This window comes from Actinia tenebrosa, unplaced genomic scaffold (genome assembly GCF_029948245.1).
Source record: "Actinia tenebrosa isolate PJP-AT-01 unplaced genomic scaffold, QUT_ActTen_1.0 PGA_scaffold0__85_contigs__length_37466705, whole genome shotgun sequence".
In the NCBI taxonomy this organism is placed as follows: Eukaryota; Metazoa; Cnidaria; class Anthozoa; order Actiniaria; family Actiniidae; genus Actinia; species Actinia tenebrosa.
Window position 1 is genome coordinate 30,450,824 of NW_028292569.1, and position 27,737 is coordinate 30,478,560.

The 27,737-nt window shown below is 36.3% G+C and overlaps 5 protein-coding genes and 1 long non-coding RNA gene across 6 annotated transcripts; 3 read left to right on the forward strand and 3 right to left on the reverse strand.

Annotated features, from left to right (window-relative positions):
- Positions 1-848: 848 nt before the first annotated feature.
- LOC116302800 (sulfiredoxin-1) lies at positions 849-3,192 on the reverse strand. The gene is made up of 2 exons (XM_031712172.1): positions 2,909-3,192; positions 849-1,494 (listed from the first exon to the last, which is right to left on the reverse strand). Exons 1-2 carry the CDS (start codon positions 3,137-3,139, stop codon positions 1,285-1,287), a joined length of 441 nt encoding a protein of 146 aa, XP_031568032.1. The 5' UTR covers positions 3,140-3,192; the 3' UTR covers positions 849-1,284.
- Positions 3,193-3,604: 412 nt separating this feature from the next.
- LOC116302804 (uncharacterized) lies at positions 3,605-13,982 on the reverse strand. Its single transcript, XM_089039650.1, has 2 exons — positions 13,859-13,982; positions 3,605-13,410 (listed from the first exon to the last, which is right to left on the reverse strand). Exon 2 carries the CDS (start codon positions 13,308-13,310, stop codon positions 4,026-4,028), a length of 9,285 nt encoding a protein of 3,094 aa, XP_088895776.1. The 5' UTR covers positions 13,311-13,410; positions 13,859-13,982; the 3' UTR covers positions 3,605-4,025.
- Positions 13,983-14,382: 400 nt separating this feature from the next.
- Positions 14,383-16,741, forward strand: LOC148914056 (uncharacterized). Its single transcript, XM_089040017.1, has one exon. It carries the CDS (start codon positions 14,472-14,474, stop codon positions 15,405-15,407), a length of 936 nt encoding a protein of 311 aa, XP_088896143.1. The 5' UTR covers positions 14,383-14,471; the 3' UTR covers positions 15,408-16,741.
- Positions 16,742-17,163: 422 nt separating this feature from the next.
- LOC116302805 (uncharacterized) lies at positions 17,164-18,117 on the reverse strand. Its single transcript, XR_004197891.1, has 2 exons — positions 18,048-18,117; positions 17,164-17,552 (listed from the first exon to the last, which is right to left on the reverse strand). It is a non-coding gene; the product is annotated as an uncharacterized LOC116302805 (long non-coding RNA).
- Positions 18,118-19,140: 1,023 nt separating this feature from the next.
- LOC116302807 (uncharacterized) lies at positions 19,141-23,645 on the forward strand. The gene is made up of 7 exons (XM_031712189.2): positions 19,141-19,318; positions 20,833-21,021; positions 21,177-21,441; positions 21,964-22,151; positions 22,420-22,634; positions 22,813-23,167; positions 23,269-23,645. Exons 1-7 carry the CDS (start codon positions 19,141-19,143, stop codon positions 23,433-23,435), a joined length of 1,557 nt encoding a protein of 518 aa, XP_031568049.2. The 3' UTR covers positions 23,436-23,645.
- A 398-nt stretch (positions 23,646-24,043) lies between these two features.
- Positions 24,044-27,112, forward strand: LOC116302808 (beta-3 adrenergic receptor-like). The gene has a single exon (XM_031712190.2). The coding sequence runs from the start codon at positions 25,724-25,726 to the stop codon at positions 26,756-26,758; it is 1,035 nt and encodes a 344-aa protein (XP_031568050.1). The 5' UTR covers positions 24,044-25,723; the 3' UTR covers positions 26,759-27,112.
- Positions 27,113-27,737: the final 625 nt, after the last annotated feature.

Below are 27,737 nucleotides of genomic sequence, written 5' to 3' on the forward strand. Positions count from 1 at the left end.
AAACACTTTAAAACCTCCACATGACGTTCCTGCCGGTTAAAACATAATCAGTCCCGCAAAACAAGTTAGTGTTTTAATCATGGCAATTTTTCACTTAAATGTGTGAAAAGGTATGTTTAGAAGTGTTCACAAAAACCTTAGCACTTCTTTCCGTCGTGATATGGAAAGATAAACATTGGCTGACAACGAAATCAGATAACAAACAAATAAGATGTTTCTAGGAGAACTGAATGAATAGTCAATATGTGTGATGTTTTGAGAGATCCTTTCACTACAACAAAGCCGACAGAAGAAATAAGATCTTTCTTTTTTATTAAAGTCAAGCTGGGCAGTAAAGTCAATAATTCTAATATAGGCATGCAGTTATGAAAGTTGTAGAGAAGAAAAAGCTGCCGGCGGGCTTTTTTGACTTAAAGAACATACAACCCCTTACAGTGTTCAATATAATTAGAAACTGGAGTTGTTATGGCAACGCCTCCCATTTCTGAAAATAGAAACTTTCCCACAAATATTGATATTAACATAGGATACAGGTATACGCCTTATCGCTCAAATGGCGTCTTTAGACGCTAGACCTGTCGAGGCTCTTTATATTAGAGTGTTTCTTTTGTATTCGCTGATCAGTAACAATGATTGCTTTGTAGCGGTTTGAAGTCGGGAGTATAGTTTATTGGCCGGAGGTAAGATGTATCACTGAGGATAACTGAATATTTGGTTATTTGTTGGTGAAATGCAAATAACGATTCCATAATTGTAGTGGCTTTATATTTACCATATGAGCATGACAAATCTGGCTATCGTGCTGTTTATTCAATATTGAATTGATTTTTATACTAATATGAAAATCATAATTATAAATATAAGCATTATACATCTCTAATATTGATAGCAATTACTTAGTTTTGAGCATGCAAAATTATCGTAGTTGTTTTCTTGTAAACAATCTCTAATTTAAAAATATGCGGCACGAGATTCTATGAGTAAAAACAATGTTATCATATAATCAGATGCCGTAAAATCCCCGTTATAATCCCCGTCCCCCGGCTATAGGCCCTCCTGGTTAAAACTTTTAGAAGTTTTTTGGTGGTTTATTAATGGGCTCAGTCCATCAAAATACCCTTACGAACAATGCTGGTATAAGTCCAGAGCTTATGACTAGATGAGCCAATAAATGTAAGAGAGATTAAAATAAAGTTCATGCCTATCCCATGATTCACTAAGAAATGGATTTGCATCTGTGCTGTTCATTAATAACCAGGCTCTTGACGTCATTATCACCAGTAGTTACTGCAAATCAGGCAAGGATGAACCAAGATACACACGAAGGTTACCCAAAGAAGAACGAATGAGCTTGACAGGAATTTTGGTTCGTGCGAGTCTTTTGAATGCTTCGTATCTATGGCAACCACCAAAGGCGTAGTAGTAGTTACCTCCTAATCTGCCTTTTACCCATAGAACATCAATAGGAGGGACAAGGTCCTCTGTATCTGGACTCTACGTAATCCAAAAGTAAAATAAAATATTAAAACCACATCAAGCAGTTATGACGTAAAAGTAACTTCGCCTTACTGACGTCACTCTATTACTTGCAAGTGTTAACAATGATCAAATGAGGCTGAAATTGGTTTCGACTGGTTAGTTAATATACGAAAAAAGCGTAATCAGTCGTATGATATGATTGTTTTTAAAATTTTACATACCAAGAGATTTTTGGTTTTAAAACTTTATCGGCCCACAGTATTAAAACGTGTAATGAAATTTTGCTCTCTAGCCATGATAACGTGTCTACAAACTTTAGAATTCCGCTTGCTTTAGCTTACCAAATATCAAGATAATAATATGATAATATTCCGTTTATTCATCAAAAGATAAAGGACAAATCTTAAGATACAATAATAAATAAGTAACAAGAAAAAGATAAAAAGCTAATGCAACATTAAGAAATATAAAGTTAAATTATACTTTAAAATTAGATGATTTCTAAAAGAGCTCACATAACGTGCAGTATTTACGTACTGAGCGCTATAGCAGTAATTATGTTGATCTTATAATCGTTATATATGGCTGCTTCAATAGGCCACATGCCAGTTTTCAAGACCGACGCTGTAACTGATATTTTGTTTGCGACTCATAACTGAAGCGAAACAAAAAATATATATATATTCAAAGCACAAGCCTTAGTATTTCATTTAAAAGTTCTGTATGTCCGAATTCCCCCTCCCCTCCCCAGAAACTATTATTGATTTTAAGTGTCGAAATTGTAATATGAGAGTATTGAGTGCAAACTTGAACTTTCAAAAATCAGTAAAATTATTCAAGCTTAATGTTTGTAGTGAATTTACAAAAAATACATACATCTACTTGCAAGAACGTTGTCATACGAAAATAGAACATTAGTGATTTAGTGGGATAGGAATTATATTAAAAAAACAAAAGAAGATCACTGAAGCTGAACTTTTTCTTTTGTCTTTTAATGTATTCCTTTTTTCACTAAATTACTAATGTTCTAATATCATATGACAACGTTCTTGCAAGTAGGTGTAAGCGTACTGGAATATATTTATTTATAGATAACGTCACATTAATTGATCGGTTCGCTACCTGATTTCCATATGTAGAAATATTTTGTTAAATTTTTTTCTCATTAAGAACATTCGATTTATACCATATACACGAATGTTAAACAAATACTGAAACGAAATACGAAACTTTCCTTAGATTACCCAAAATGCATTTCAACCAGAAAACTGAAAGAAATTAATAAACTGGCTACAAACTGAAAATAATACAGCTTTTCTTAAATTCTTATATGGCTGTAATAATAATAATAAAAGTTAATAAAGATAAGAAAAAAGTAAAATTTTAACTGGAGAAATTCATTTTGTCATATCTTAAAAAAAACCATTACCTTTAGTGTTTCCATCAAAGAAATTACTTTCCTCTCATCCAGAGTTGGGGGAAAAGGACGAATGATAATGTTGATTGGCATGTCATGGACTTCATTTATCCCTGCAGAATGAATACTGTTATATCTATCCCCATTTTGATGGGATCTAACAGCATTTTGAACATTTCTTAAATGCATCGTTAAGATAAAGAGAATTCCCCAAAAGATTGATTTCTCTATGGACAGGGACATGAAGGACGGCCTGGATGAAATGCTTGTGACGCTTGTATAGAGTGTAGTATTAATAGAATCCCAGTCCCCTGAGCTGCAGTAAAAACTGATTTACGTTAAATTTTGTGACGTCATTTTGTCACTGTGACAACCAATAGCATATGAGATGTTATGTTATACCTTGAATGTCTAGAAACTACACCAACAGGTGGCCATTGTTTAGTGAAATATTTTATTCGCCAACAAATCTTAGTGTATTTCGCTTAGTTTATCCGTTACAAGGTGATATGAAGGGAATATATTCTACTTGATTGCGTGCATGTTATTAGAATAAGTGGCGCGATTGCCAAATTATCAAATGCATCCAATATATGCAATAAGAGATGCACGTAATTGCTTTCTCTAGTGTGTGCAGTTTGTCACGAACATTTACTCAATTTTTTATTACGTGTAAATTTACACTAAAAGACATTTAACAATAAAGACTTTTTATAAAGGATAATCTAACTTTATTAAACGATATTATTCACATGCTTTACATCAAGTGCTATGATAAGTGCTAAGACTTTTTTATCAAATGTTATCGATCTAATAAATCAATACTGAATAAAACAGTAACATACCTAAAAAATATTAAATACGCAAACACGGCGTCTATAATTTACAACAAAACGCTGGCCTGGTATAAATGCCTTATTATAATACAAATTATAATGATACTGAGTTGCGTGGCTTTTTTGGCATTGTGCTTGCGTCCCAAGCGTTTCTTGCGTTGTCTTGGCTTATTAATTGTTTTCTATTTACTCAAGTTTCATCTTTTCTGACTCATTTTCCTTGGTCATACTGTCAATGGCCAAAATAGAATGAAATCCTAAAAATAGCATTTGTATCTCAAACTTTACATCATTTAGATCGCCATTTTTTTCTTCTGAGCTCGTTCTTTGACTCTGAGTCGGATTTCTTTAGCAACTTCATCAGACTTTTTTAAGCTTTTTTCTGTAGCCAAAAGTCTTTTTAGTTTTCCAATCTGAAGTCTGTTTGCTTTGTTTCTTTTTACTTCCTGTTCAAGTTTAGCTTGAAGTTCTTCAGGACTAGCTTCATTTCGTTCATAATATTTTCGTTGTCTTCGAGACAGCAAAAAAATGAAAAGTTGAACGGCCATTAGAACAGCTGGTATATACGACTTGAATATAATTGAGGTTACCATGGCAATAGTGGTTAGTGTTACTCCAACGGCTGTTATTAACTTTTGCCCATAACTGTTTTTCCGTGCGTTACCTGGGTTTGCTATTGGCATTGTCTTTGATTGATTTTCATTTTGCGCCTCTGCAAAAGTGGCCAGTTCCTTTACTGTTTTGCCAAGCTCTCCAAAGTCGTCTAAAGAGTCTTCTTCGAGCTCTGGAAATTTTCGGCTCACTTCAAAATACAGTCGTACTCTTTCACTAGCGTTTTGTCTGGAAACGTTTTTCATTGCTGCATCCATTTCATTATCTTTAGCTTGCCCCACATTCTCGTCTTTAAGCGCGCATCTCATTTCTTCCAACTCTTTCATTTGCAATATCATCTTGGCTAATGTTACTGTCTTTCCCTTTCTACTGACATATTCGTTATCTATTTCCCGCACCATAATATCAATGGCAGCTTTCTGCGTTTCTACGACCTCGTGTTCGTTTTCAAGAAGCTCTGTCAAGTCTTCCAGTTCCGCGCTTTTATACTCTGCCGCTTCTCTTTCTTCCAGTAACTTCTTCTTAAAGTTCCTAATGTTAAACCACGAATTTGCTGCATACAGAGTAAGGAGAATTATTATGCTACACGGTGCTGCTGGATGGAGTGCTGTTAACTGGTAGATACCCACTGCTAGTGCAATCCATAATGGCAATGATCGTAGACGGAGAGAAAATAACTTGACATCCCTTTCAAGTTTTGCAGGATTGTGCTTCTGGATATCTTTCAGCTCTAATCTAGACTTGGATTCTGCGTCACGCTTTCGTTGCAATTCTTCAACTGCATTCCTAAGCTTGATGTACTCATCGAAGTTCGACTTATTTTGTTCCTGTTCTTCAATTTTTGCCATTTCTAGATCATGTAACGTTTTTTCAAGATAACAGACCTTTCTTTTTTGTTCTTGTAAGACGTCACTCTCATCATTAACCTCCATATCTTCTTCCTTTGCGGTTTTTGCTTTTATTTCTAGTTCCAGCTGCTCTTTTAATCCTTCGATTACTTTCTTGTCACTTTCTACTTTTAGTTTTCTTTCTTCGCCAAGTAAATAATCATCCTCTAAAGTTGTTTCAGGAATGCTTTCTCCGTTTACTTGAAGTGTTCGTAAATAGTTTTCGGCCTTTTTACGATAAACTTTTACTTCAATTGCCGACAAAAGGTAGAAAAGAGGAGTCGCGACCCCCGCCAATACTAATCTGAGTGTGTTGTCCTTAAGATATTGAGGAAGAAAACTTAAACCAATTCCAATAACAACATACGCCAAAAGTTTAGCCTTCCAGCCTGATGTTGGAAAATCTTTATCATTGACGTTTTCTGAAGCCAAACGCTTCGCTTTGCTTGGTTGGATATCAAGTGGCATGCAGGTTTCCATTAACGCTTGCTCGCCAAGGGGGTCCAACCGGTTCTGATCTGCCTCTTCATTGTCATTATCTTTATTTTGGTCTTCAATATCTTGAGAGGTGCTTACAGGGTTAAAATCCTTATCAGGGTTTCCATTTCCATCCGTTTTGTCATCAATTTTAGATAGATCTTGGTGACCTTCGAAAATATCATTATCTTTAGCAACCATCTCTTTTTCTGTTTGTAATTCTTTCTCAGATTTATCTCCATGGATGGTTTCCCCAGTCTCCTCACAGCTACTTGTTTCTCTAGGCAGTTGACGTTCATTGTCATTTTGAGGCTTTGCTTCAGCATCACCTCTATCTAGTGCAGGGTCCACAGGCAGCACAGAGGAATCTTTGACTTCGCTTGCCTCCCGAGATTCTTTTTCACCCTTACCATGGTAGATTTCCTTCAGGCCTTCAAGGAGGTTTTCCATGCGTTTAAGCTTCTTCTCTTTTTCCTCCAACTGGATGGACAGTAGCTTGTGTACGTTTTCCTTGCGACTTAGCAAATTCCTATCTATTTCTTCATTGTCACGCTTAATTTCTGTTATGTTCTCTTTAAGACTTTTGACTACTTCAACTTTGTTCTGTAACTCGTCTTTCATTGATTTTAGTTGTTTTTCTAAGTCATTCATTATGACAACTGCGTCGTTTGTTTCTTTTTCTGGTATCAAAAGCTGAACGTCACTAAAAATCTCTTCTCTCTTAGATTCAGTCTTGAGGCTGTGGTACAAGTTCTTTATCATTGCTATCGTCTTTTTTTGCTTGTCTATCTCCATGTCTTTTTCTGCAATGACTCTTTGGTAATGCTCTTTAGACTTTTCCATCACCTTAGCCATGTGAATGATTTGCTCGCGTAACTTTTTCGTCTGTTCATCTTTTCCTTTCAATATATCGTATTTCTGGCTCGTGTTAGGCAAAGCTACTTGAGCATCACTTCTAAGTTCCTTGACAGCTTGCTCTTCCTCGTACTTTCTCGCTCGGTATGGAGGTGGCATGTCAACATTTTTACCTACCATATCCTTGTCTTTCATTTGAAATTTCAGAGAATACACGTCACTGTTTAGTTGACTGATAGTCAGGTCTTTAATTTCAATATCAGTCTGGAGTAATTCACACAGAAGCCGTGCTTTTTCCATGGCATTAGCAGACTTTTGCGCATGCGCTTCATGTCGTTTCAACAATTTTTTGTAACTATCTATTTGATCTTGCAATTTTGATGCATGTTTCTCAGTTTCTTCATTCTCACTTCTAGCTTTGAGGCATTCCTCATTGAGTTTCTTGATCTGTTCATCTTTTTGTGAAAGCTCGGTTTCCAAACCATCGAATTCGTCTTCGATTTCTTTGAGATGTGTCATGATGCCGTTGTTTGGTGTTTCAGTCTCTGTTTTCTCTGTTGCCTCTTTATTGGGTCGATGCAAGTGGGAGAGCTCTTCTATTTCCTTTTGAAGGTCTTTAATGTATTTTTCCTTCGCATCCATATTCTTCAACTTTTCTTTGTGTTCCTTTAAAACAGTAGCTTGTGTTTTAAAATTATTGCTGGTCTCTTGAACCTTCGAAGATAAATGATCATTTTCTTCTCTTAACTCAGTCAGGATGATTTCTTTTTTGTTTAGAACTTGTTCTAATTCCTCAATCTGCTTCTTGAGTGACTGAATCTGCTCCAGACGTTCTTTGGCGAACTTGTTCTCTTCTTCGTAATATGTTTTCATCAATTCACATTCATCCTCTTTCTCTTTCTTTTCTTTAAGTGCGTTCTCCTTTTCATTTTGCAGCTTCTGTATTGTTATCATTTTATTGTCGTCTTCTTTTGCTTTTTCTTCTATTGATTTAGTTAATTTTTCGATCTCAACACCGGTCTCTTTGTACCTTTGACTTAATTTTTCCAATTCCATCTTCGAGTTATCAGCATTTTTTCTCTCTTCCAGTAAGTCACTTTCTGCCTTGTTCAGTTTTGTTTCATTGTCTTCTCTTCGTTTTCTCTCTTTCAGTAAGTCACTTTCTGCCTTGTTCAGTTTCGTTTCATTGTCTTCTCTTTGTTTTCTCTCTTCCAGTAAGTCACTTTCTGCCTTGTTCAGTTTTGTTTCATTGTCTTCTCTTTGTTTTCTCTCTTTCAGTAAGTCACTTTCTGCCTTGTTCAGTTTCGTTTCATTGTCTTCTCTTTGTTTTCTCTCTTCCAGTAAGTCACTTTCGGCCTTGTTCAGTTTCGTTTCATTGTCTTCTCTTTGTTTTCTCTCTTCCAGTAAGTCACTTTCTGCCTTGTTCAGTTTCGTTTCATTGTCTTCTCTTTGTTTTCTCTCTTCCAAAAAGTCACTTTCTGCCTTGTTCAGTTTCGTTTCATTGTCTTCTCTTTGTTTTCTCTCTTCCAGTAAGTCACTTTCTGCCTTGTTCAGTTTCGTTTCATTGTCTTCCCTTTGTTTTCTCTCTTCCAGTAAGTCACTTTCAGCCTTGTTCAGTTTTGTTTCATTGTCTTCTCTTTGTTTTCTCTCTTCCAGTAAGTCACTTTCAGCCTTGTTCAGTTTTGTTTCATTGTCTTCTCTTTGTTTTCTTTCTTCCAGTAAGTCACTTTCGGCCTTGTTCAGTTTTGTTTCCTTGTCTTCTCTTTGTTTTCTCTCTGCATGAAGAGTTTCTTCAATTGCTCTTATGTCGTGTCTATGAGACTCCATGGCGTCATTTAACTGTGAAATTGTTTGGCAGTTTTCATTGAGCTGTTTTTTATATTCATCTGTTTTGATGATGAGCTTCTTTTTAATCTTCAACTCATTGTTTAAAAGCGCTTTCATTCTGAAAGCATTACTTTCTGTGCTGTAATCAACATTGCCATTCAAGTCAGCCATGACTTCATCTGCATCCATCTTATCATCAGTGTCATCAACAAATTCTCCCCAGGCTTCCAGGTCTTCTTCCAGCTCCTTAGACACCTGAGCAGATATTTCTTTCAGTTTTGCCAAAGCAGTTTCTAGTGTCTGGATTTTCTGGGATTGCTCTTTATTTGTTTCTGTCAGCTCTTGAGCCTTTTGGTTTAATTCTCCAGCATGGATGATTTGAGATTTGAGCATGTCTTGAAGATCTTTCACAACAGTCTCATTTTCAGCTGATTTTTTGAGTTTCTGTTCCAGTTCCTCGTTTCGGAGTTCCTCTTTCTTTAAAGCAGCTCTTATTTCAGCTAACTGGTCATCTAGCTCCGCAAGTAACTTGTCCCTGTTATTATAAGCACTACTTTTCTCATTTAGTAAAGCATCAAGCTCCCTATTGTGTTCTCTCTCTTGCTCGATGGTAGTTTTCAATTCATCAAACAGCTCCAGATCCATCAACACTTGTTTCTCAAGTTCCTTTGTTTTCTCCTCGAGATCGAAGTTTCTTTCTCGTTCCTTATCCAATATTTCAGAAATCTCCCGGTTCTTTGCGCTTTCTAAGTCAACGTTTCTTCTAAGCTCCTCAAAAATCAATTCGTCCCTATTAAAGTTTTCCTCCAATTCTCGCAGCTTTGCTTCGGCTTTGGCTTTTGTCATCTTTTCAAGGTCAATTTCGGCAAAGAGCTCTTCCATTTTATTCCTTTCGTTTCCAAGCTGATTCAGCAGCTCATTTATTGCTTCGTCTTTTTCAATGCTATCATTCTCCAGCTTTTCAAGCTTGTTTAGAAACTCCATTCTCTGCTTTTCTTCAGAAGAAAGACTTTTGCGTAGCTCTTCAACTAACTCTTTATCATCGTTCGCCAGTTTTTCAGTCTCTTTTACATAGCTCTCTAATTCTTTTAGTCTTTGTTGCTCTTCTTGAAGGCGTTCGGTTACAACACCAAAGCATTTTCTCTCCGTTTCCAGATCTTTCTGAAGCTCATTTATAATGCTTGCACTATTGTATGCTTCATCTTCAATCTCCCTCAACTTCACTTCAAAGTCATACCTTGCGTTGGTTTCTCGTTCAACGTCTTCTCGGAGTTGCTCTGCTGCCTCCCTTTCTTCAATTATCTTATTTTTCAAATTTTCTATTTCTCGTTCGTATTCCGACTTGAGCAGTTGCTCAACCGACAGATTTTCTTGTAACTGATTGACTCTTGTCATGTGGTCTTCATTTTCTTTGTTCATCTCTTCGATTATATATTGATGGTCGTTCTCCTTTTCTTTGCCTTTTTCTTCAAGGTGTTCGATTTCCTTTTTCATCTGTTCTATTTCATTTTCTTTCATTTCGTTTTCAATCCTTGCTTCGGAAAGAGTCTGTCGGAGATTCTGTAAAATGGCAACAAGTTCTGTGTTCTTCTGGATAACGCTTCTAAATTTCTCAAGAACGACATCTATTCTTTTTCCTTCCTCGGCAAAGATTTGTTCAAAGACCTTTTCGAATATCAAAAGGTGATGAAGGAGTTCACGTTGCTTCGTTTGGCTATTTTCTCGTTCTTGTTCTTGAGCCTGCACATCTCGTTTTTCACTTTCATCGTCAAAGTAAATAGTTTCCCCAGATTCTCCTTCCTCTTGCTCGTCATCTCCCTCATTTTCCTTCTCATCATCAATCAGCGGAAACAAGAGCATTGGATTTGCATGTAGCTCATCGTCTGTAGTTTCCTGTATCTCCTCGGAAATCACCTTTGGATCGCGTGTTGGGAGGCTGTCGTTCTCAGAAGACTCGCCACTAAGTCCTTGGTATCTTTTTCTCACGAGTTCCAGCTCATCTTTCATGTATTCAACCAAATCTTCACATTCTTTCGACTTTGTGAGTAACTGGTCAATTTTCTCATCTTCTTCTTTGCCATTGCCTCTTTCTTCCTCTTTATCGTTGAGTTTTTCGTTCTTTTCTTCCACAGCGCTTACGTTAGTGGCAACCTCTTTGATGATAGATTCTTTAACTGAATCTTTCTCTTGCACGGGTGAAATATTCTCTTTTGTAGGCTCTGTCTTGGAGTCATCTCTCGGTGAAAACATCTCTGGAAGATTTCTGTTTATACGATCAACCTTGGATCTTAACTTTCCAACATGATTTTGATACTTGTGGACTTTCTTCTTCAAGTCTTTTACGCCATCCAAGTGCTTGGAGTAAGTTTGTTTCTCTTGCAGAAGTAGCTGTTCAATTGTGGCAACTCGCATTCTCTCTCTATCAGCCACGCCTTCTAGTTCTGATATCAGTTTTTGACCTTCAGCAACTCTGTCGCTCAGTTCTTCAATGTATTCTTTCTGACAAAAGGTTTCATCCTCTAAAACATTCACTTTGTCTCTTGCATCATTGAGTTCTTCAATCAAGTCTTCTTGTTTCTGCAAGCGTTTCTGCTCAATATCGACCTGATTCTTCAAAGTTTCAACTTGTTGTTTCAATTCAGATATCAAATCATCCTTACGCCTGAGCTTCTTGGCTGCGTAATCATCCTTCATATCTTTGAGTTCTTCGTGAAGATTTTCCGTATCATCACCAGCAGTCTCCATTTTATCGATTACTTCCTTTAATGAAAGTATCTCTTCAAGATTCTCAATTTGCTCTTCCAGCTCCGTAATTGCCTTTTTGTCTGATTCCAGCTCCTGTAGCAGTTCAGCTATACGTTTTCCATCTTCTGCAGATTTTTTGGACAGCTCATGATCCTTCTCGCGAATGACTCCATCGGCTTCTTCATACTGCTTGTTCAAAGTCAATAAAATCTCTTCGTATTTCATTGTCTTGAGCCTTTCTTCCTGTAGCTGCCTTTCCAGCTTAGCCGCTTTCACCAGTGCAGTAGTCTCTGTTTCCTCATCTTCTTCATCCACAACATCAAGCCCGCTTCCACGAGATACCTGTCGTCTTAGCCTCTCAATGATGTTCGCTTTATAAACACAATCACGTTTGTATATTTGTAGTTGATTGGTTAATGCAATAACCTCTTCTCGTAGTTTAAGCTCCTCCACAGCGCAGTGGGCGATCAATTCCTCGATACCACTGTCTTTCTCTGATAGCTTCTCTCTAAGTTCTTCTACTATTTCCATCAACTTTCTGTTTTCAAGCTCAGCATGAACGATGTTTTCTATAGATCGTGTTTTGATATCTTCCTCGTATTCTCTCAATTCTTCTGAAGCTTTCAACTGCTCTTCTAATTCCTCAATCATAGAAGTGCTCTCAGCTACTTTTAGTTTTTCCTCTTGTAGCATTTCTCTTAGATTTCGCATCTCTTCCTCTATGTCTTCTTCATTATCTTTTCCATCTTTTTCATCATACTCTTGCAACTGAAGCTCAATCAGTGCATTTTTTCTCTCAAGCATCTCGCACTTGATCACAAATTGGTCTTTTGCGAGTTTCTCTGATTCCAAGGCAGTCTGGGTATCGCTCAATATATCCGTCAGCTCCTCGACTTCTCTTTCCTTTACCTGTAGTTTATCATTTGCAGCTTTTTTATCTTCGGTTATTGATGAAATATCATTTTCTAACTCTCTCACTCTTTTTGAACTCTTCTCTAACTCTGACCTGAGCTGTTCGACTTCAAAATACTTTTCATTCAATAGTTTATCTTTAATTTCAAGATTTTCCTCCAAGTCTTCAAGGCTATCCCCTGACAAGGTCTCATCGTCTGGTTTCGTCGCTTTCTTTGAAACTTGGTCTTTGATTTCTTTAATGGCGTCCAGTTCTTTTCGAATCATTTCCAAGTCTCTCTTGTACCCTTCGTTCTCATTTTTAGCTGTGTGGAATTCAACTTTCATGTGTTCAAATTTTAGATCCATTTCTCTGTTACTCTTTCTTTCGTATTGGATTTGTTCCTGCAAATCGCACAGCTTCCCCCTCAGGTCTGAAACCCTGTTCCTTTCATCCAGGATGATCTGGTTTAGATTGCTGTTTTGAGCCTCAAGGTTACGAACAAGTTTCTCACTTTCGTCTAAAAGCGAACGAAAAGTATTAATGAGGACAGCTTGTTCTTTTTTACTTTCATCTTCTATCTTCATGTCTTCTGCAAGTCTCAGCAGCTCTTGTTCTTGTTCTTTGGCGTTCTCTTTTTCTTGCTTTAATTCTTCCTCAATCTTGTCTACAGCAGCAGCTTTGTTTTGAAGCTCTTTTTGTAGATCATTCACTTTTCGTGAGATTTCTCTTGCAACTTCTGCAGCTTTTTCCCACGATTTGACTGATTGAATGAGATCTTCAGGGTTAAACTTCGTAAGCAATGAAAGCTTGACTTTCTTACATTCTCGGAATTTAATTTTTGTTTCACTGAATAAAGACTGAACTTCATTATTGAACTTCGATAATTCTTCACGGTGGCTTTCATCATCAGGGGATTTGGAGATCTCTTCTTTGACTGCGCTAATTTGCATCTCTTTTAACGATATATACTGCAAAGCGTTCTCTATACTTTCAAGCTTACCCTCGACGTCTTTGATCCGATCATCAACACGTTGCTGCAGCTCCTTGAATTCAGCTTTACTCTTTCTACCTTCTTTGAACTCATATTCAATATTTTGAAATCGCTTCAGGACAGTTTTGTTTATTTTGTTCTCTTTTTTCATAGACGAAACAAACTCCTCTAGATTTTCTTTCTTTCTCTGTATCCTAGTTATGATGTCTTTGACATGGTTATGAAGCTCCTGCAGATCAAGACTTTCGTCAAACTCTTCGCTGACACTGCTGTCCTCTTCGTTTGCCATATCTGACTCAAATGAACGGGACTCTCAAAGATAGAGAAGTTGTTCTGCTTTAAGTCCTCGACCCATTTCCTTAACCAATCGATGAATTAATAATAAGCATCTAGGATTAAAAAGCATTACGATAAGCTATATTTCTACACATTTTACCCATGTTATTTTGACAAAATTAAAAATAAAATTGATTGAGAATAACATCACGAATCTTTAAAGCAAAAATGGTCATTTTCGTTGATGTTTGCTGGAGGTATGTGACGTAAAGTCTGACTCAATTTTTTTGCACTTGTTAAGATAGCCTGTTTACATTCGCCGGATGGAAGTTCATCTGGGACTCAGTGCGGCTATCAGTGATAACGACAAGCTACATAACTGGCAGTGAGTGAGTTTGGAGATTCAAACCCTTTTTTGGTGTCATTTATTTGCACTTCTCACTATGCGGCAACATCAAAAAATTGTTGCTTGTTACGAAGAAACATGATAAAGATGCGCAGATTCCAATTCCTTAATGATAGCACTAAAAATGTCAAGTCAATTAAAGTAATTAATCTCACCTTCGAGACACTTTTTGCCTTTCTGTTTGAAAAGAACTTTTCTATTTCTGGCTTGTATAAAAGTAAGAAATCCCCAGATTTGACAAACAAGAGAAGTGCTTGTTCAAGGCCACTTCATTGATAGACTGTGGAAAATGATTAAAAATTCAAACTAAGGACTGTCTCTGGTTTTAAAGTACCTGTCGTTCAAATATAAACAATTTGAATAATATTTTGAACAAGTTTCCTGAGAGAAAATACACAGGCTTGCAGCAGGTTATTATCTTATCATTCTATAGTTCATTTGGCAGACTTGATAGTTTGGTATTTTTTGAGAAATTATATGCTTGTAGTACAAATAGTACAAATTCATTCTCTCTTACTTGGGAGTTATATTATTGGACGTTTTACTGGCAGCCAAAGGGAGATGGAAGATATTTGGACAGTTTCCAACAAACCTGTCTAACTTGCCAATCCTTATAATCCCACAGCATTAATAATAATAAGCATTGCGGATTTACATTTATTTTAGTCGGTAATATCAATCAGGTTGTTTTGAAGTCTTTGTAAGATAAGTATTGAATACATTCCAGCAGTAGTAAAGAACTGATTTGGAATCACCTTTTGAAAAACGATGGCGCGAAGTAAAGCCAAGGCGAAACAAAATGTCGTTCCAGTTGGATTTAACAAGGGAGTTTTTATGGAATTCCTCATTTTTCTTTTTCTTCAAGGATTTGATCTTTATTGTAACTACGCAGTGTTTCTCAGCTCTCAAGAAGACGGGAAAACGTATGCTGACGTTGCAAAGATAGACCCATTGATTATACAGCAAAAGAATTACACGACAAAACCAACGTCTTATTGTTCACGCGAGGAGTTTGATAAAAAAGCTATTACAGAAACCCGAGAAAAATTCAACCTGATTCTCGAGGTTTATTTTATATTTGTAGTCATTTCCACTATCATTTTTAGTCTCCATTTCCTCTTATGGGTGACAACGATAACGTTTTCATTCTTACAACCGGATTTTCTTCAAGAAAATTGGGACATCTTGGTCAAAGGCAAGCTTGGTTTTACACTAGCAGCTAATTTTGCGCAAGACATTCCTTGCTCTATGTTGGCCCTGGAGCTGTATCTGTTAAGAAGAGGTTCAAAGGGTTTGATTTGCTGGCAATGCGCCATGGATATTGAATGTGTGAACTCAGCCCATGTAGAGGAACTGATGGGTCCAAGTACGTCATTACTGTCTCTTCTCCTTCTAGCTATTATTATATCTACACTATGGAAAGCGATTTCATCGTTTTTTCGCTGGAGTAGAGTAGACGAGTGTAACGTGTTTATAATTAGAGCTGGGACGTCACTATTTGCGGGATTTTTATACACTTGTATTATCTTGACACCAATGTTTGCTATTCTGAAATACGAGTTCTTCGTTCTTCCTGGTGTACAGCCAGGACTTATTGGTTCTATTGTTGACAAGGTGTTTATAGTTGGTGTGTTATTTTGGGCTGTCGGCATTCTTGGTGTATGCTGCTGTCCATTATTGAATCTTATTAGACTTGCTGATTAACATGCACTGCGCATGCTCCACTACTCCTTTACCACCTGCACTGCGCATGTTCTGTAACTCCCAGACGACTCTTTATGACTAAAGTCCCTTCGAATACCTTATCACTTTAGACCTCAGAGCCTTCATGGACATTTGGTAGAGCATTCGTTTAAAGAATGACAGGGATCTGAACAAAACATGCTAACATGAAAATGACGCATGCGCAAAAGTGTTCGAATATGTGATGGTTTTTTAAACTGATTGACGTAGCTTTTTCCATTATACTGTTCAGATAAACAAATTAGTTGATACCATTGAACTGAATAGAATACGCTTTTTGCTGTGGAAACGTGATGTGTAAACGCTTCATTTCACATAAAATAAATTAATGCAAAGACTGATAAGAGATAAAGAAAAAGTCTTAACCTAAACAGTGATTACACATGTTATTATTTTCATTGTAAAATTATATATTTTCTTAATTATCAAGGCTTTTTTAGCAATATATAAACACGCTGGAAACTGCAAAACACTTGAGCAGGAATAGGAGCAAAGGAATTGAGCGTAGCCCAGTTTTTTTGTTTTTGTCTGCCCTACAATTCACGGAGCGCATACATCACGAGAGGCACAAGCAGCCCTTCCTTACCCATTTCATGAAATATTTTGTTCGCGCTGTTTCAGAGCTGTCCTTTTCATATAGAATATATATTATGGTAACCAGCCAATCACCACGCACGTAAATTCTCAAGCATCTACAATATTTTTCTGTAGTGTTGTACAGTTAAGATCATAGGGATCAGGCTAAAGGAGAGTAGTAAAAAAATCTACGTTGCATGCCCCTATTCCGCGGATTAACATTCAGATCTTTGTTAAGGATATGTTATAATGGTAACTACATTCATTTGTATGTATGTTATCTTCTCAAAAACAAAACCCTTCGTTTACACGCATCGATTGCAGTTTTCAAGTTCCTTATTTCAAGGGTGATGACATTACCTCTTAAACAATAATGATACCAAGATATAAGGTCCATGTTGAAAATCCCATTAAGCTAAAAAACATTGCCTTACAAGTATAATAATTATTAGATTTGATATCTTATTATCAACTTATCAGACTAAACATTTTAATTTTTATTTAAAAAAATAATAATTCTTTACTTACATGCGTGATCGTAATTAGCTATATATATTTATATCTGTTTGTAAAAGAGGTCAAATAGATTGATTCACGTGTTTGCTTGATATCTCATTGTCTTACCAGACTATCAGACTACACATTAAACAAATAAAACAGATTACCCTTTCTTTGAGCACTTTGATATCAATAAATGTTAATAACTCTTGGTATACAAAGTCTAATGATATTTAATACATTAAACCAACAAAATCGATGATCATCTTTTTTGATATTTATAGATATTTATATCTCTTAGTATACATAGTCTAGTGTATCCATATGTTTAAAGATTGTAATTATTAGTATTATAATTATACAGCTTCTCATTAATCCCATATAGGTAACTGTCCAATTATTTTCTTGACAGGTCTTGTCGATATGGGATTAATTACGCAGCTATATAATTAATAGGTAATGGGATTTCATGCTCCCCAATCAAGAAATAATTAGACTCGAAAAATTCCTCTGACTGCCAAATTGGACTCTGCCTACGGCCTCATCCAATTTTGTCAGTCCTCTGAATTTTCCTCGTCCAATTATTTCTTAATTGGACAGCATGGAGTCCTATTACATATACTTATAATTATCATTAATGAGCAAATGGTTCGATATTTTTATTTCTATTTGAGATATTAAACTACATCAACATAGATTATACTTTGTTTTTATCCTGTGATATTAATAAGTATTTATAAGGATTCCTATACAGCTATCCTACTGAAACCAGACACTAATGCACTAGTATGTGGTTCAATAAATGACGAGTATCCATAGGAACGTTTATGTGGAAACCGAAGGGAAATTAACAGCTTCCTTAGTCGTCCGTTGAGTCATAGAGGCCATGGCCGGTAAAAAGATGATATCCCAAGTTTTAATGCCCTTTCATTGTGTACTTGTCTTAAACAAGGTCAGTAAGTATTTCTTGAGAACATCAAGTGGGTCGGGAAAACACGTCACAGCAAATTCTTTTACAATGCGTCATGCTCACTATAATAATTAATCAATGTTAATATTATCTTATAAAACATGGCTCCTACTGAATCTACGGTGTTGAAATAAACGAGTCAATTTTTAAGAATGGCATATTTTTTCCAGATGTTGTTATCGAGATTTAAAAATGAAAATCGAAAGCTTACAACTTTATTGTGTAAATTTGTTCCATGAACCATCAATACATTTTGACTCGAGTCGAAAGTTCGTGACTGAAGCCAAGACATTAAAAAAAAGGCGTCACGTCCATCAAAACTAAAGATGCATGATTATCTTTTAAAATCCTGTCCTTTTGATTCAATCTAGTGTTATATGCAGTATATTAACACTGTATTGGGCATTAAATTATAAATTAATTTATGTTAAATGTGCAAATTATCATCTTTAGTATTGTTTATCGCTAGATCATAAATGAGATATCATAATCAAGAAAATATTAAAAAAAGGGATATATTTCAACACAATATTCCATCTCTAACAGTATTTACCTACCGTAACTCTCTTACTTCTACATTTCCTTTATAAACATTGATGTTATGGTTACTATAAATATATTTTTTTAAATAACGAAGATATTGGCCTGCCACTTCGAGTCAAGAGCCGATCTTTAAACTCGATAGTCATGCCAAAGAATGAACGAAGGACGTAAAAAACGTTTTTTCCTTGATGGAGACTACAAAAGCTTTTTAAAAAAGGGATTTATGATTTTAAATTCCAAGAAAAGAAGAAGAAAGAAGTGAACTATGCCAGACATAACATATGTTACAATATCTTTGTTGCAATTTAATGTTTTCTTTTTATGACATAATGTCATCTTTTTTAAAGCAATGTACATGTGTATAATGTATGTTGCCAATAAATGAGCAATATTAAAGGCAAGAAATGTTATTTCGATCAGGTAGTTCGCTTATTTTATGGAGCTGGCTGAAGGTATGCCGTTCATGTCTTCACATGTCGGCGACGCGTTCCTTAACACAGCTCCGGCACGTTCAACTTTAATATTGCTTGCCTGCTCACACTTTAATGAAGTCATCAAAGCACTCTTTTTGTGCATTGTTTGAAGCGATTTCAATCAAAACAACCGAGACAATTTTTATATACGTGCTTCATTCATTTTTTAAAAATCTTTGAAGGAACCGAGCCAGCACCGTCTATATGTCATTTCGCAGTATGTGTTGTAATCTAATGAAAACTACTGAGCTGCAATGTGCACCACAGGTCTTCTGTTAATACATTCAAAGTTTTGCAAGTAAACATCTAATGGACAAGCTGTTGTTTGTGCTGCAGTTATTAATTATGTTCTACGTCATTCTTAGTTATCACTAATAATACTATTATACTTTACTACACGTATAAATAACGACTTATTGAATCATGTCAAAACAGCTTTTTAGCATTAGCAAATGCGTCATAGCAAAAATGAAATCGTGCCTCTTAGTTTTTTTGGCGCAAACATCAAAGCATCCCGAACCGGCTGCTAGGGATATTTACTTGATGCCAAAAAAGGAAATGAGCCCTTGATGTTGCGGTGTCAGCCCCCTTAGTTGTGGTTAGTAATGCATGGGTATTGGATATAAAAAGATAAATGCATGAGAGTAGATATCATTCCGTCCACAACTTGCTGCAAACCATAAACAGCTCTCTACATCGAAGTACTACCAAGATATCAATCAAGATGCAAGGACATACAGTCCATCGTGCAGGAATACTGGTACTGTTGCTTGGCTTAGTGCTGCTTGTTGGAGTCAAATCAGCATCATTTCGTGAGTATCATTCTGTCTTTCTTTTTTTCTTCTTAGCGAAAAGTAGTTGTTAAAATAAAGTTGGATGCTCAGTAAAAGAACGAGAGTATCATTTTTAAATTGTTCGTTTTCCTTAACGAAAACTAGTTGTTAAGATGACGTTGTAGCTAATTTAGATTCAAAGTAACAAAGAATGAGATTATCATTGTGTCTTTTTTTTCTTAGCGAAAAATAATTGTTAAATGCGTTGTAGCTAAGAAATTAGGTGCTCAGTTGCATAGAACGAGAGTACCATTCTCTCTTTTTTCTTAGCGAAAAATAGTTGTTCAGATAGCGTTGTAGCAAGTTTAATAAAAAAAGTAGCAAAAAACCCGGTTTGTTTTATAAAAATTATCTGTAAAAAACCTTTACGAGATATCGGTAAACAGGAAACCACCATACAAGGAGAAAAAGTTAGTCAGGCGTGAACTCGTCCGGGGCGTCGGTTTGGACTCTAAAACCACGCAATCCTGCTGCTGTGTCGTCTTCCTAGTACCTTATACAGCATCTTAATACCGGTAATGTGAACACCGGTAAGGTTGATCGTATCAGTTTCATTACCAAAGGAAAGACCAAATGACAATTGCTGAAACATCCATATTCAAACTACGTAAATTGAGGTAATGACGTCACTGCCGGTCTTTGTCTGAATCAAATGTTTAAATGACTTTTCATATCGTTTTGCTGACTAATCCTTATAATTTGGGTTTCTAGTTTCTTTCTAAAAGAATTGGAGTCCTAGTTTGATGTATCTAATCCGAGCTATCGAGTAAGTCCCGGCTGCTTTCAATCCTGCATAACGCCCATTTTGAAAACACGGAAAAAATAAAACCAAACCTTTGGAATAATCAGTTCTCTTGTAGAGCTCAAGGGTGATGTGACTTGTATCTTATTTTGACCAATCAGTATCCAGTGTCTGTATTCCTTCTTGGGTAGCGTGAAAAACTTTCCATTTTAATTTTATTACCAAATTTTATTGAAATAGCAAACTTTTTATACATCACTTCTGATTTTGTACCAAATTTTCTGGTTTCTTTGTCTTGGGTTCAAGTGAAATCAATCAACGACTGACCCTTGATATTACATACCTTCACTCAAGTGCAACGCATTCATATCTTGGCGCAAACATCACGTTTCTCAGTTCTGAATGCATTAATTACGCAATAGAACTCCAACCCACCCCTCCCCTCCTAACACACAAATCTTCGAGCAATATCTTATTATGTATCTTATTATTATTATTATTATTTTTTATTTTTTTATTTTTTTTAATTTTATTTATTTATTTATTTATTATTATTATTATTATTATTATTATTGTTATATCCTTTATTTCAATACGGGATCTCTTCATAAAAAATGCTTTTCCACAGAGCGTTATATTAATATATAATAAATAATATATGATAAATAACAATCCAAAGACATCTTTAGCACACTTCGGCGTATAATTGCATTACTCCACTGAAATTGTAATTTATTTTTCGTATTTGAAGGGTCTAACCGTGTGCGCAGGACAATACCTTCCAGGCCTTTACTGATAGGCTACTGGGGACAGAACGGTGCAGGACCTCGATTTGGTCCAGCAAACTATGAAAGACCTTTAACATGGTTTTGTCAAAACTCACAGTATGACATTATTAACCTGGCATTCCTCGTCACATTTTTTGATACAAGAAATAGAGGTACGTAAAAATAAGTTAAATACCGAGAATGGAGGCAATATACCATTGATAGGACTAGTCATATTGTTTTCCACTTAAGGACTTAATTTGACTTCATAAAATATAATTTTCTTAATAATATTCTTATTTGGAGAAATTAATTTCTTGTCATGTAGACTCGCTCCCAGGACTTAACTTTGCTTATCATTGTGGTGGCGGAGTTTCTCCTCAACATCCATTCTTGCTTCGTTGTCCTGGAATTGAAGAAGGCATCAGAAACTGTCAACAAAACAGAAAAAAAGTTCTTATTTCTCTTGGTGGTTCAGCTGGCAATACAATATTAAACAGCAGAGATCAGGCTGTTCAATTTGCCAACACTTTATGGCAATTGTTCCTCGGTGGAAATGATGCTAACATAAGAGATCTTAGGCCCTTTGGAACGTATGTACCATCTATGTCATAACTTCTTACTGCGCATGTCTAGGGTATAGGTCACGTGATAAATATAGCTACAAGGGCGAATCCAGGGTTTTTTTAAAGGGGGGGTCTCAGGGGTAAATTTTGTGGGCAAAGGAATCCCAGTCGCATTTTTACCACAGGGAGCCCATTTGACCTCAGGAATGACAAGGGAGTCGCGACCCCCCCCCCCCCCCCCGACCCTCCCCCTGGATCCGCCCTTGAGCTATTTAAGTGGCGCTTTCACACTTATTGGGGTACTTTCACTCACATGCAGTACCACTGCATTTAATGTGATCCAGTGTGATTGCCACTATTTTTTTCTGTAGCTATAAATACCGTTATAAGTAGCACTGATAGTTTGAGGGGGTAAAGGGCGCACCTTGGAACGCTTAAGCAAGAGGCCCTGGCTCCTAAAAATTAGGCAACTACTCCCTGCAGTCTAGAAGAAAAATGGTGCCAATTTTTTAAATGTATGATGAGTAAGCTTTTCAACCTTTTTTGTAGTACAATACTTGACGGAATCGACCTCAACATAGAGGGTGGAAGTCATCAATACTTTCCAGATCTCATTAGAGAGCTGCGCCGACTAATGGCAAGCGACTCGTTGAAGTCGTACCTGATGACTTCAGCTCCACAATGTCCTCATCCTGATCGCTGGCTGGGACCTCAGAAACCAGGAACAGCTCTGGAAGGTTAGTTCAATTGGTAATTATTTGACTTAAATAAACAAGGAAGCGAATGAACGGATGGATGAACGAATGAATGAGTAAGTGAGTGCTTAACTTAATTGAATGAATAAATAAATAATTGCAAGTAAATTAATTTATGAATGGATGGATGATGTTGTAAATGGAATTGAGAAGGAAAAATTAGATTTGGGTAGATTAACTTAACTAGACTATCAAACTTACTGAACTGCTGAAAGATAATTCATAATTTTCTACATACGTCTCTCGACAGATGCTGGAGAATTGACAAACTATACTTTCATACAGTTCTATAATAACCCGTGTTGGACAGGAGCTGGACAAGATTTTCAGACGTCTCTAAATCAATGGCTATCGTTTTCCAGTAGGAAAAATATTGGTATCATGATTGGCCTACCAGCACATCCAAGCGCTTCGTCACAAACACGATATCATCGTACTGTTGATGATTTGAGAACCCTTTATGAAGTGAGTGTTAACTGATAGACCATACACGTCCGCCAATCAGAATGTTGCCATTCTTGTCCCGTCCAATCACAGTGCTCCTTGAATATGACACAACATATCGTTTTCTTTACTTCTATACAATTCTGTCCCATTAGAATAATTGATCTCTAAACTCAACAATCGTTTGTTGTAATTGCAGCAAATTAGGAACAGAGCTGGTGTCAGCGGTATAATGCTGTGGGATTGCTCTTGGGACCAAAATAATCTGGTAAATGGAAGAATGTATAGCGAACATGTTCGAGAAATCCTTGATGCTATTCCTACTCAACCACCTACTCCCACACAACCATCCACTACTACGCAGTCAACAACCACACCACCATCCCCTAGCACGACTCCAGCCATGACCAAAGTACCTACGACCACACCACCACCCGTTAACACGACCACACCACCACTACCACCTGACACCACAACTACTCCATCACCACTGCCCGACACCACAACTACTCAGCCATCAAGTCCAGGAACCACGATTGGACCAACAGTTCCAGGTAAAACATCTTATCTTGATGTAGATTTTATTGATATGTGATATATAAAGAATGCTTGACAAGAACACTTAATGATAACCATATTTATTCAATATTCTCAGCTATATTCTGTCAAGGAAAAGCATGGAGAGATTACCAACATCCTTTCGATTGCACAAGATTCATCTCATGCGCTCCTAATGGCATGTACATACGAAGTTGCCCTGCTGGTTTGAGGTTCAATCCTCGGTATCTCGTGTGTGACTGGCCTCAAAACGTACCTTGTTAACCAAGACACCATTCTTATTAATGTTCTTTAAATAATCCTTTCTTTTAGTTAAATAATAAATAAATGGAATTAAACCTTGGAAAAAACAACAGCAAGCACAGTCACAAACTAGAAAAAATAGGTAGTAAAAAACAAAGAAAGCCAAGAAAAAATACAAATCAGTCCAAGTTAAATATACGTGAAAAATGGTAAATATGATTTTGCTGAGGATCTGTGATCGTTGTCATAATTGATAAAACCACACTAATAATATTGTTAAGAAAACGCATGGTGAAGGAACCTTGATTGCTAATGTTATTTTCATCCCCTTATTCCTTTTCAATGAACATCACCACAGGGTTCCAACCAGTGATAAAAACCATGGGAAGAAGCCTCAGCAAACAAACACACCAACAAAAAAACTACAACCGACGAGAAAAGCACTGAAAGTTAAATAAATGGGGAAAGTAGGAAAATATGGTGAAAGTAACCTGAGGAATATCTTGCTGTCCCTTTGTATCCCTGATTATTAATTTCATCTCGACCTCATTCTATATAAACCCATTCTATAAATGCCTTGGACATCAATACAGGGTGCCAACCAATGAGAAACTATAGAAATAAAGTTTTCTCATTAACACCACATAATGAATTCTCGGAAATCCATCACCGATTAACGCTTTCTCCAACAAAATGAAGCAATAAATCCTTTCTCGATTCTAAAACACAAAAATAGAAATTAACCAAAGGAAATGAATTAATTTGGCATCCAAAACGCAAGTTTTTCATCGTTCACATGTTTTCATGATCACTTTTCGAGTCTCAATTCAAACAATAATCTATGTCAATCACAATAGTATGTCTCACCTAGGTGCAAGGTACTTATTATTTTTTTAATCTGATAGAGATTGACGGCAGAGATAAATACTAAGGTAGCATCACATACACTTACTTATAAGTTCAGTTTTCTAGTTTTTATACAAGACCTTATGTGTGTACATTTCTAGTTTAACTAATTTCCGGCCGTGTGCCTTTCCCCGAATCAGACCGAGTACGAGTTTTATATTTAATTACTTCAGTGTCAAATATTTAGTCTCAAACATCCTGAACTAAAGGTTGTCTTAATACAGAGGAAACAAATCGTTTAAGTTGAGCAGCGAGTTCTAACTTCATGAAGACTGACTTAATATATACACCTGTTTTAGTTCTGAGTATGACTGATGATTTGAGATAATAGAAAGAAAATCCCCCTCATGTGGAGCGAACCAAAAGCAGAACATGCTGCGATAATTCTATTATACTGTAAATGTTAGGCGGGAAACGCTTGGGTCGTTAAACAAATTAAAGTAAGATGGAAATGTCTCTCCACAGATATGATGTTAATGGTAATAAGGCTATTGGCAACGTAACAAAAGAGCGTACAGATAGTTATTCAGTCAACAAAACAAATTATTCGCCTTCTCCTAGCAACGCCTCGTAATTTTGCCTAAGCCTCAGGGATAATGATTTAAAGTTCTATTTAAATCAAAATTGAAGCGATAAATAAGATGGCAAAGGATAAGAATTTTATAGAGTTTTATCTGCCTAAAAAGGGAGCATCAGTTGATACATCTCTCCTGTAGAACGTGTTAGTGCCTTTGATGTCCTCTTGCTAGCGTTGCTACTGTGATATCTTGTCTACTTTGAAAAAGTCTTGTGATTCAAAAGCACTAGCCTAAAACTGGAGACCAATATCATCTATGAGTTACAGCAAGACGCAATTATCTTAGAATTCATGGTTATAGTTTTATTTTCATGATCGAAAAAAACACTTAAATTAAGACTGTCTTTAACAAGTGCGCCTTCAGGTGAGTCAACCAAGAACACTTAAGTATGAACATGTTTGTCATGAAAGGAAAACATTGAATTGTATACATTTTGTCACCATTTGTTCAACTTTCCAAGCTGTTCATCCTTCCTATATTTGCATTTTTTACTTTTTATTTAGTTTTTGTTTTGTTTGGTCAGATTTGAGACCAAATGTAGAGTTAAATGCACTTAGAGCAACTGAGTTACCATCATTAAAAATCTTCACGATGAAAAGGAAATGAAGAAAATAGTGGTCATAACGAGAAAGAAGTGAGAAACTACATAAATTGGACATTTAATTGAAGAACTGGCTAGTCATCTGCATACAGGTGTATGGTAAATGACTTACCCACAAACACTTAAACTGAATAATGTATATTTAGTCTTGTAAACATTTGGTCTTTCAGATTTGAATGCCGTTGTTGCGAACGGTATCGGTGATACAAGGATCGAGACTTTGAATGCTAATTACTATGAACAATTCATCATCTTCGGATACGAATTCCTGCCTTTTTCTTCATCCACTTCTTGTAAACACAGAACCAATACCTTATGTAGTGCTTACATGTGTGTTGAATGCTGTGGTTTTTCTACCAACAGTTGCTGGCAATAGTCTTATCTTGGTAACGATGTGGCGCAACCCAAATCTAGACTCACCCAACCACATATATCTCTTTAGTCTTGCTACAGCTGATTTCATCACTGGATTTGTAGTACAACCATCTTACGTCGTACATAAGATGGCTTGGCTTTATAGCAAAAGCAGTCTTAGCTGTACTGCCAGAATTATAATGGAGATAGTGGCATGGATTTCTGCTGCGGTATCTTGCTCGACAGTGAGTATTATAAGTCTCGATCGTATGCTTGCTCTACAACTCCATATGAGGTACCAGTTATACGTTACCCAACGGCGCGCAATCAATAGTACATTATCCATCTGGATAGGCCTAACGATCTTGAGTTGTGGACGTTTCTTTATGAAGGACATTCGCCCTTTCGTAGTGATTGGCACTATTGGCATCTTGTCTGGGATGGCTAATGTTTTCTTTGCTTATGGCCAAATATTTAGATACATGAAACATCACAGGAAAAAGATAGGTTTACAATGTCCATCAGTTACAGGAATTAACACAAGTGACAGTGAGACAACAACGGCAAAGAAGGTGAAGGTGAAAAAACTTTGGAGATCAGCCATAAATCTGGCTTATGTTGTTGGTCTTTTTGTCGTTGCTTATTTACCATTTGTAAGCACTCTTATTGCATTCCTTGTCCATGGACCAACTATGCAAATAGATGTCGCTTATGATATTACTAGGACCATAGTTTTCTGTGTGTCTCTTGTCAACCCATTCTTTTACTGCTGGAAAATAAGTGATGTAAAGATAGAAGTGATGAAAACTTTGAAAAAAATAAGAAAAAGAGCTATCGATTTGGATGACAAGAGAACCGACGGTAACAGCCAAAATAATGGAGAAAATCACACCGCCTCAAGATAATACTGGCATGAACCTAGAAGATGTTATCACGAATACTGCTTGATAACCACCATCAATCTTCGCTTAATAAAACTTCATACAATATAAAAATAATTTTATTGAATATGATTCATTTAGCTATTATGAACTGAATCTTTGAGAACGTTTTAGACGAGAATGAAAAGTGATATTAAGGACCGGATATGTTTAAATTTTTTATGGTGATGTTCAGGTTCAAATAGAATTTAACTAGACCACTCTTGAGAACGCTACATTCAAAGCACGGGGGGAAATCTTGGTAGATAATGTTTATTTGGACCAACTTTCTTAGGGCTACTCTTCTGTAGTACGTTGTTCCGGATGAAAAGCCTTTAAAGTGTTAATCTTATCAATTTCAATAAATTATTATCTATTCGTTTGTCACATATTTGATATACTGATATAATTTATCATTGTTTTGCCGTTTGACTGTTAAAACTTCATGTATCTTCATCCTGTATAATGAAGTGTTTTCAGCTGTCATCATGCATTTGTATATTATTTCTCTCGTCATTGCTGTTGGTTTAAATATGGAAAACATTGAAAGCCGGTGTAGCCAGGGGCAACACCGAGAGTCGTCATAGTGACTTAGAGGCCGAAGTACAGGCAGGGTGGGGGGTCGTAAAGCTTGTTATACCTTTGCCTCTAAAGGGTCATAGAAGGGGTGGTTAAGAGAATCTGATCGATCCAGCTAAACATTAAGATAGGAATAGGAATATTTAGTGACACATAATCTCAGTAACAAGCTGATCTGAAATAGTGACGTACAAATGACGTCACTGTAAAACTGAGGTGTCGTGAACCCTACGAAGATTGACCAGCCAAAAATAAAAACATGGCCCGCCATTACAATAAAAATACATAACTCATTATTGTGTCACTGCTGTCAAGTGCTTTGTATAAGTAACGTTATTTCCTTATAGTTTGGTTAGGAAATTCATAATTCTCGATTCTAATAGCG

What these genes read in the sequence shown, in the direction of transcription:
- LOC116302800 (XM_031712172.1), bottom strand. Translation starts at nt 3,139, where the DNA reads ATGTCCCTGTCCATAGAGAAATCAATCTTTTGGGGAATTCTCTTTATC. An exon ending in CTTTGATGGAAACACTAAAG is followed by an intron (nt 1,495 to 2,908) that starts GTAATGGTTTTT and finishes TGGATTACGTAG; the next exon opens with AGTCCAGATACAGAGGACCT.
- LOC116302804 (XM_089039650.1), bottom strand. Translation starts at nt 13,310, where the DNA reads ATGGCAAACGAAGAGGACAGCAGTGTCAGCGAAGAGTTTGACGAAAGT.
- LOC148914056 (XM_089040017.1), top strand. Translation starts at nt 14,472, where the DNA reads ATGGCGCGAAGTAAAGCCAAGGCGAAACAAAATGTCGTTCCAGTTGGA.
- LOC116302807 (XM_031712189.2), top strand. Translation starts at nt 19,141, where the DNA reads ATGCATGAGAGTAGATATCATTCCGTCCACAACTTGCTGCAAACCATA. An exon ending in TTTTGATACAAGAAATAGAG is followed by an intron (nt 21,022 to 21,176) that starts GTACGTAAAAAT and finishes CTTGTCATGTAG; the next exon opens with ACTCGCTCCCAGGACTTAAC. An exon ending in ACCAGGAACAGCTCTGGAAG is followed by an intron (nt 22,152 to 22,419) that starts GTTAGTTCAATT and finishes GTCTCTCGACAG; the next exon opens with ATGCTGGAGAATTGACAAAC.
- LOC116302808 (XM_031712190.2), top strand. Translation starts at nt 25,724, where the DNA reads ATGCTAATTACTATGAACAATTCATCATCTTCGGATACGAATTCCTGC.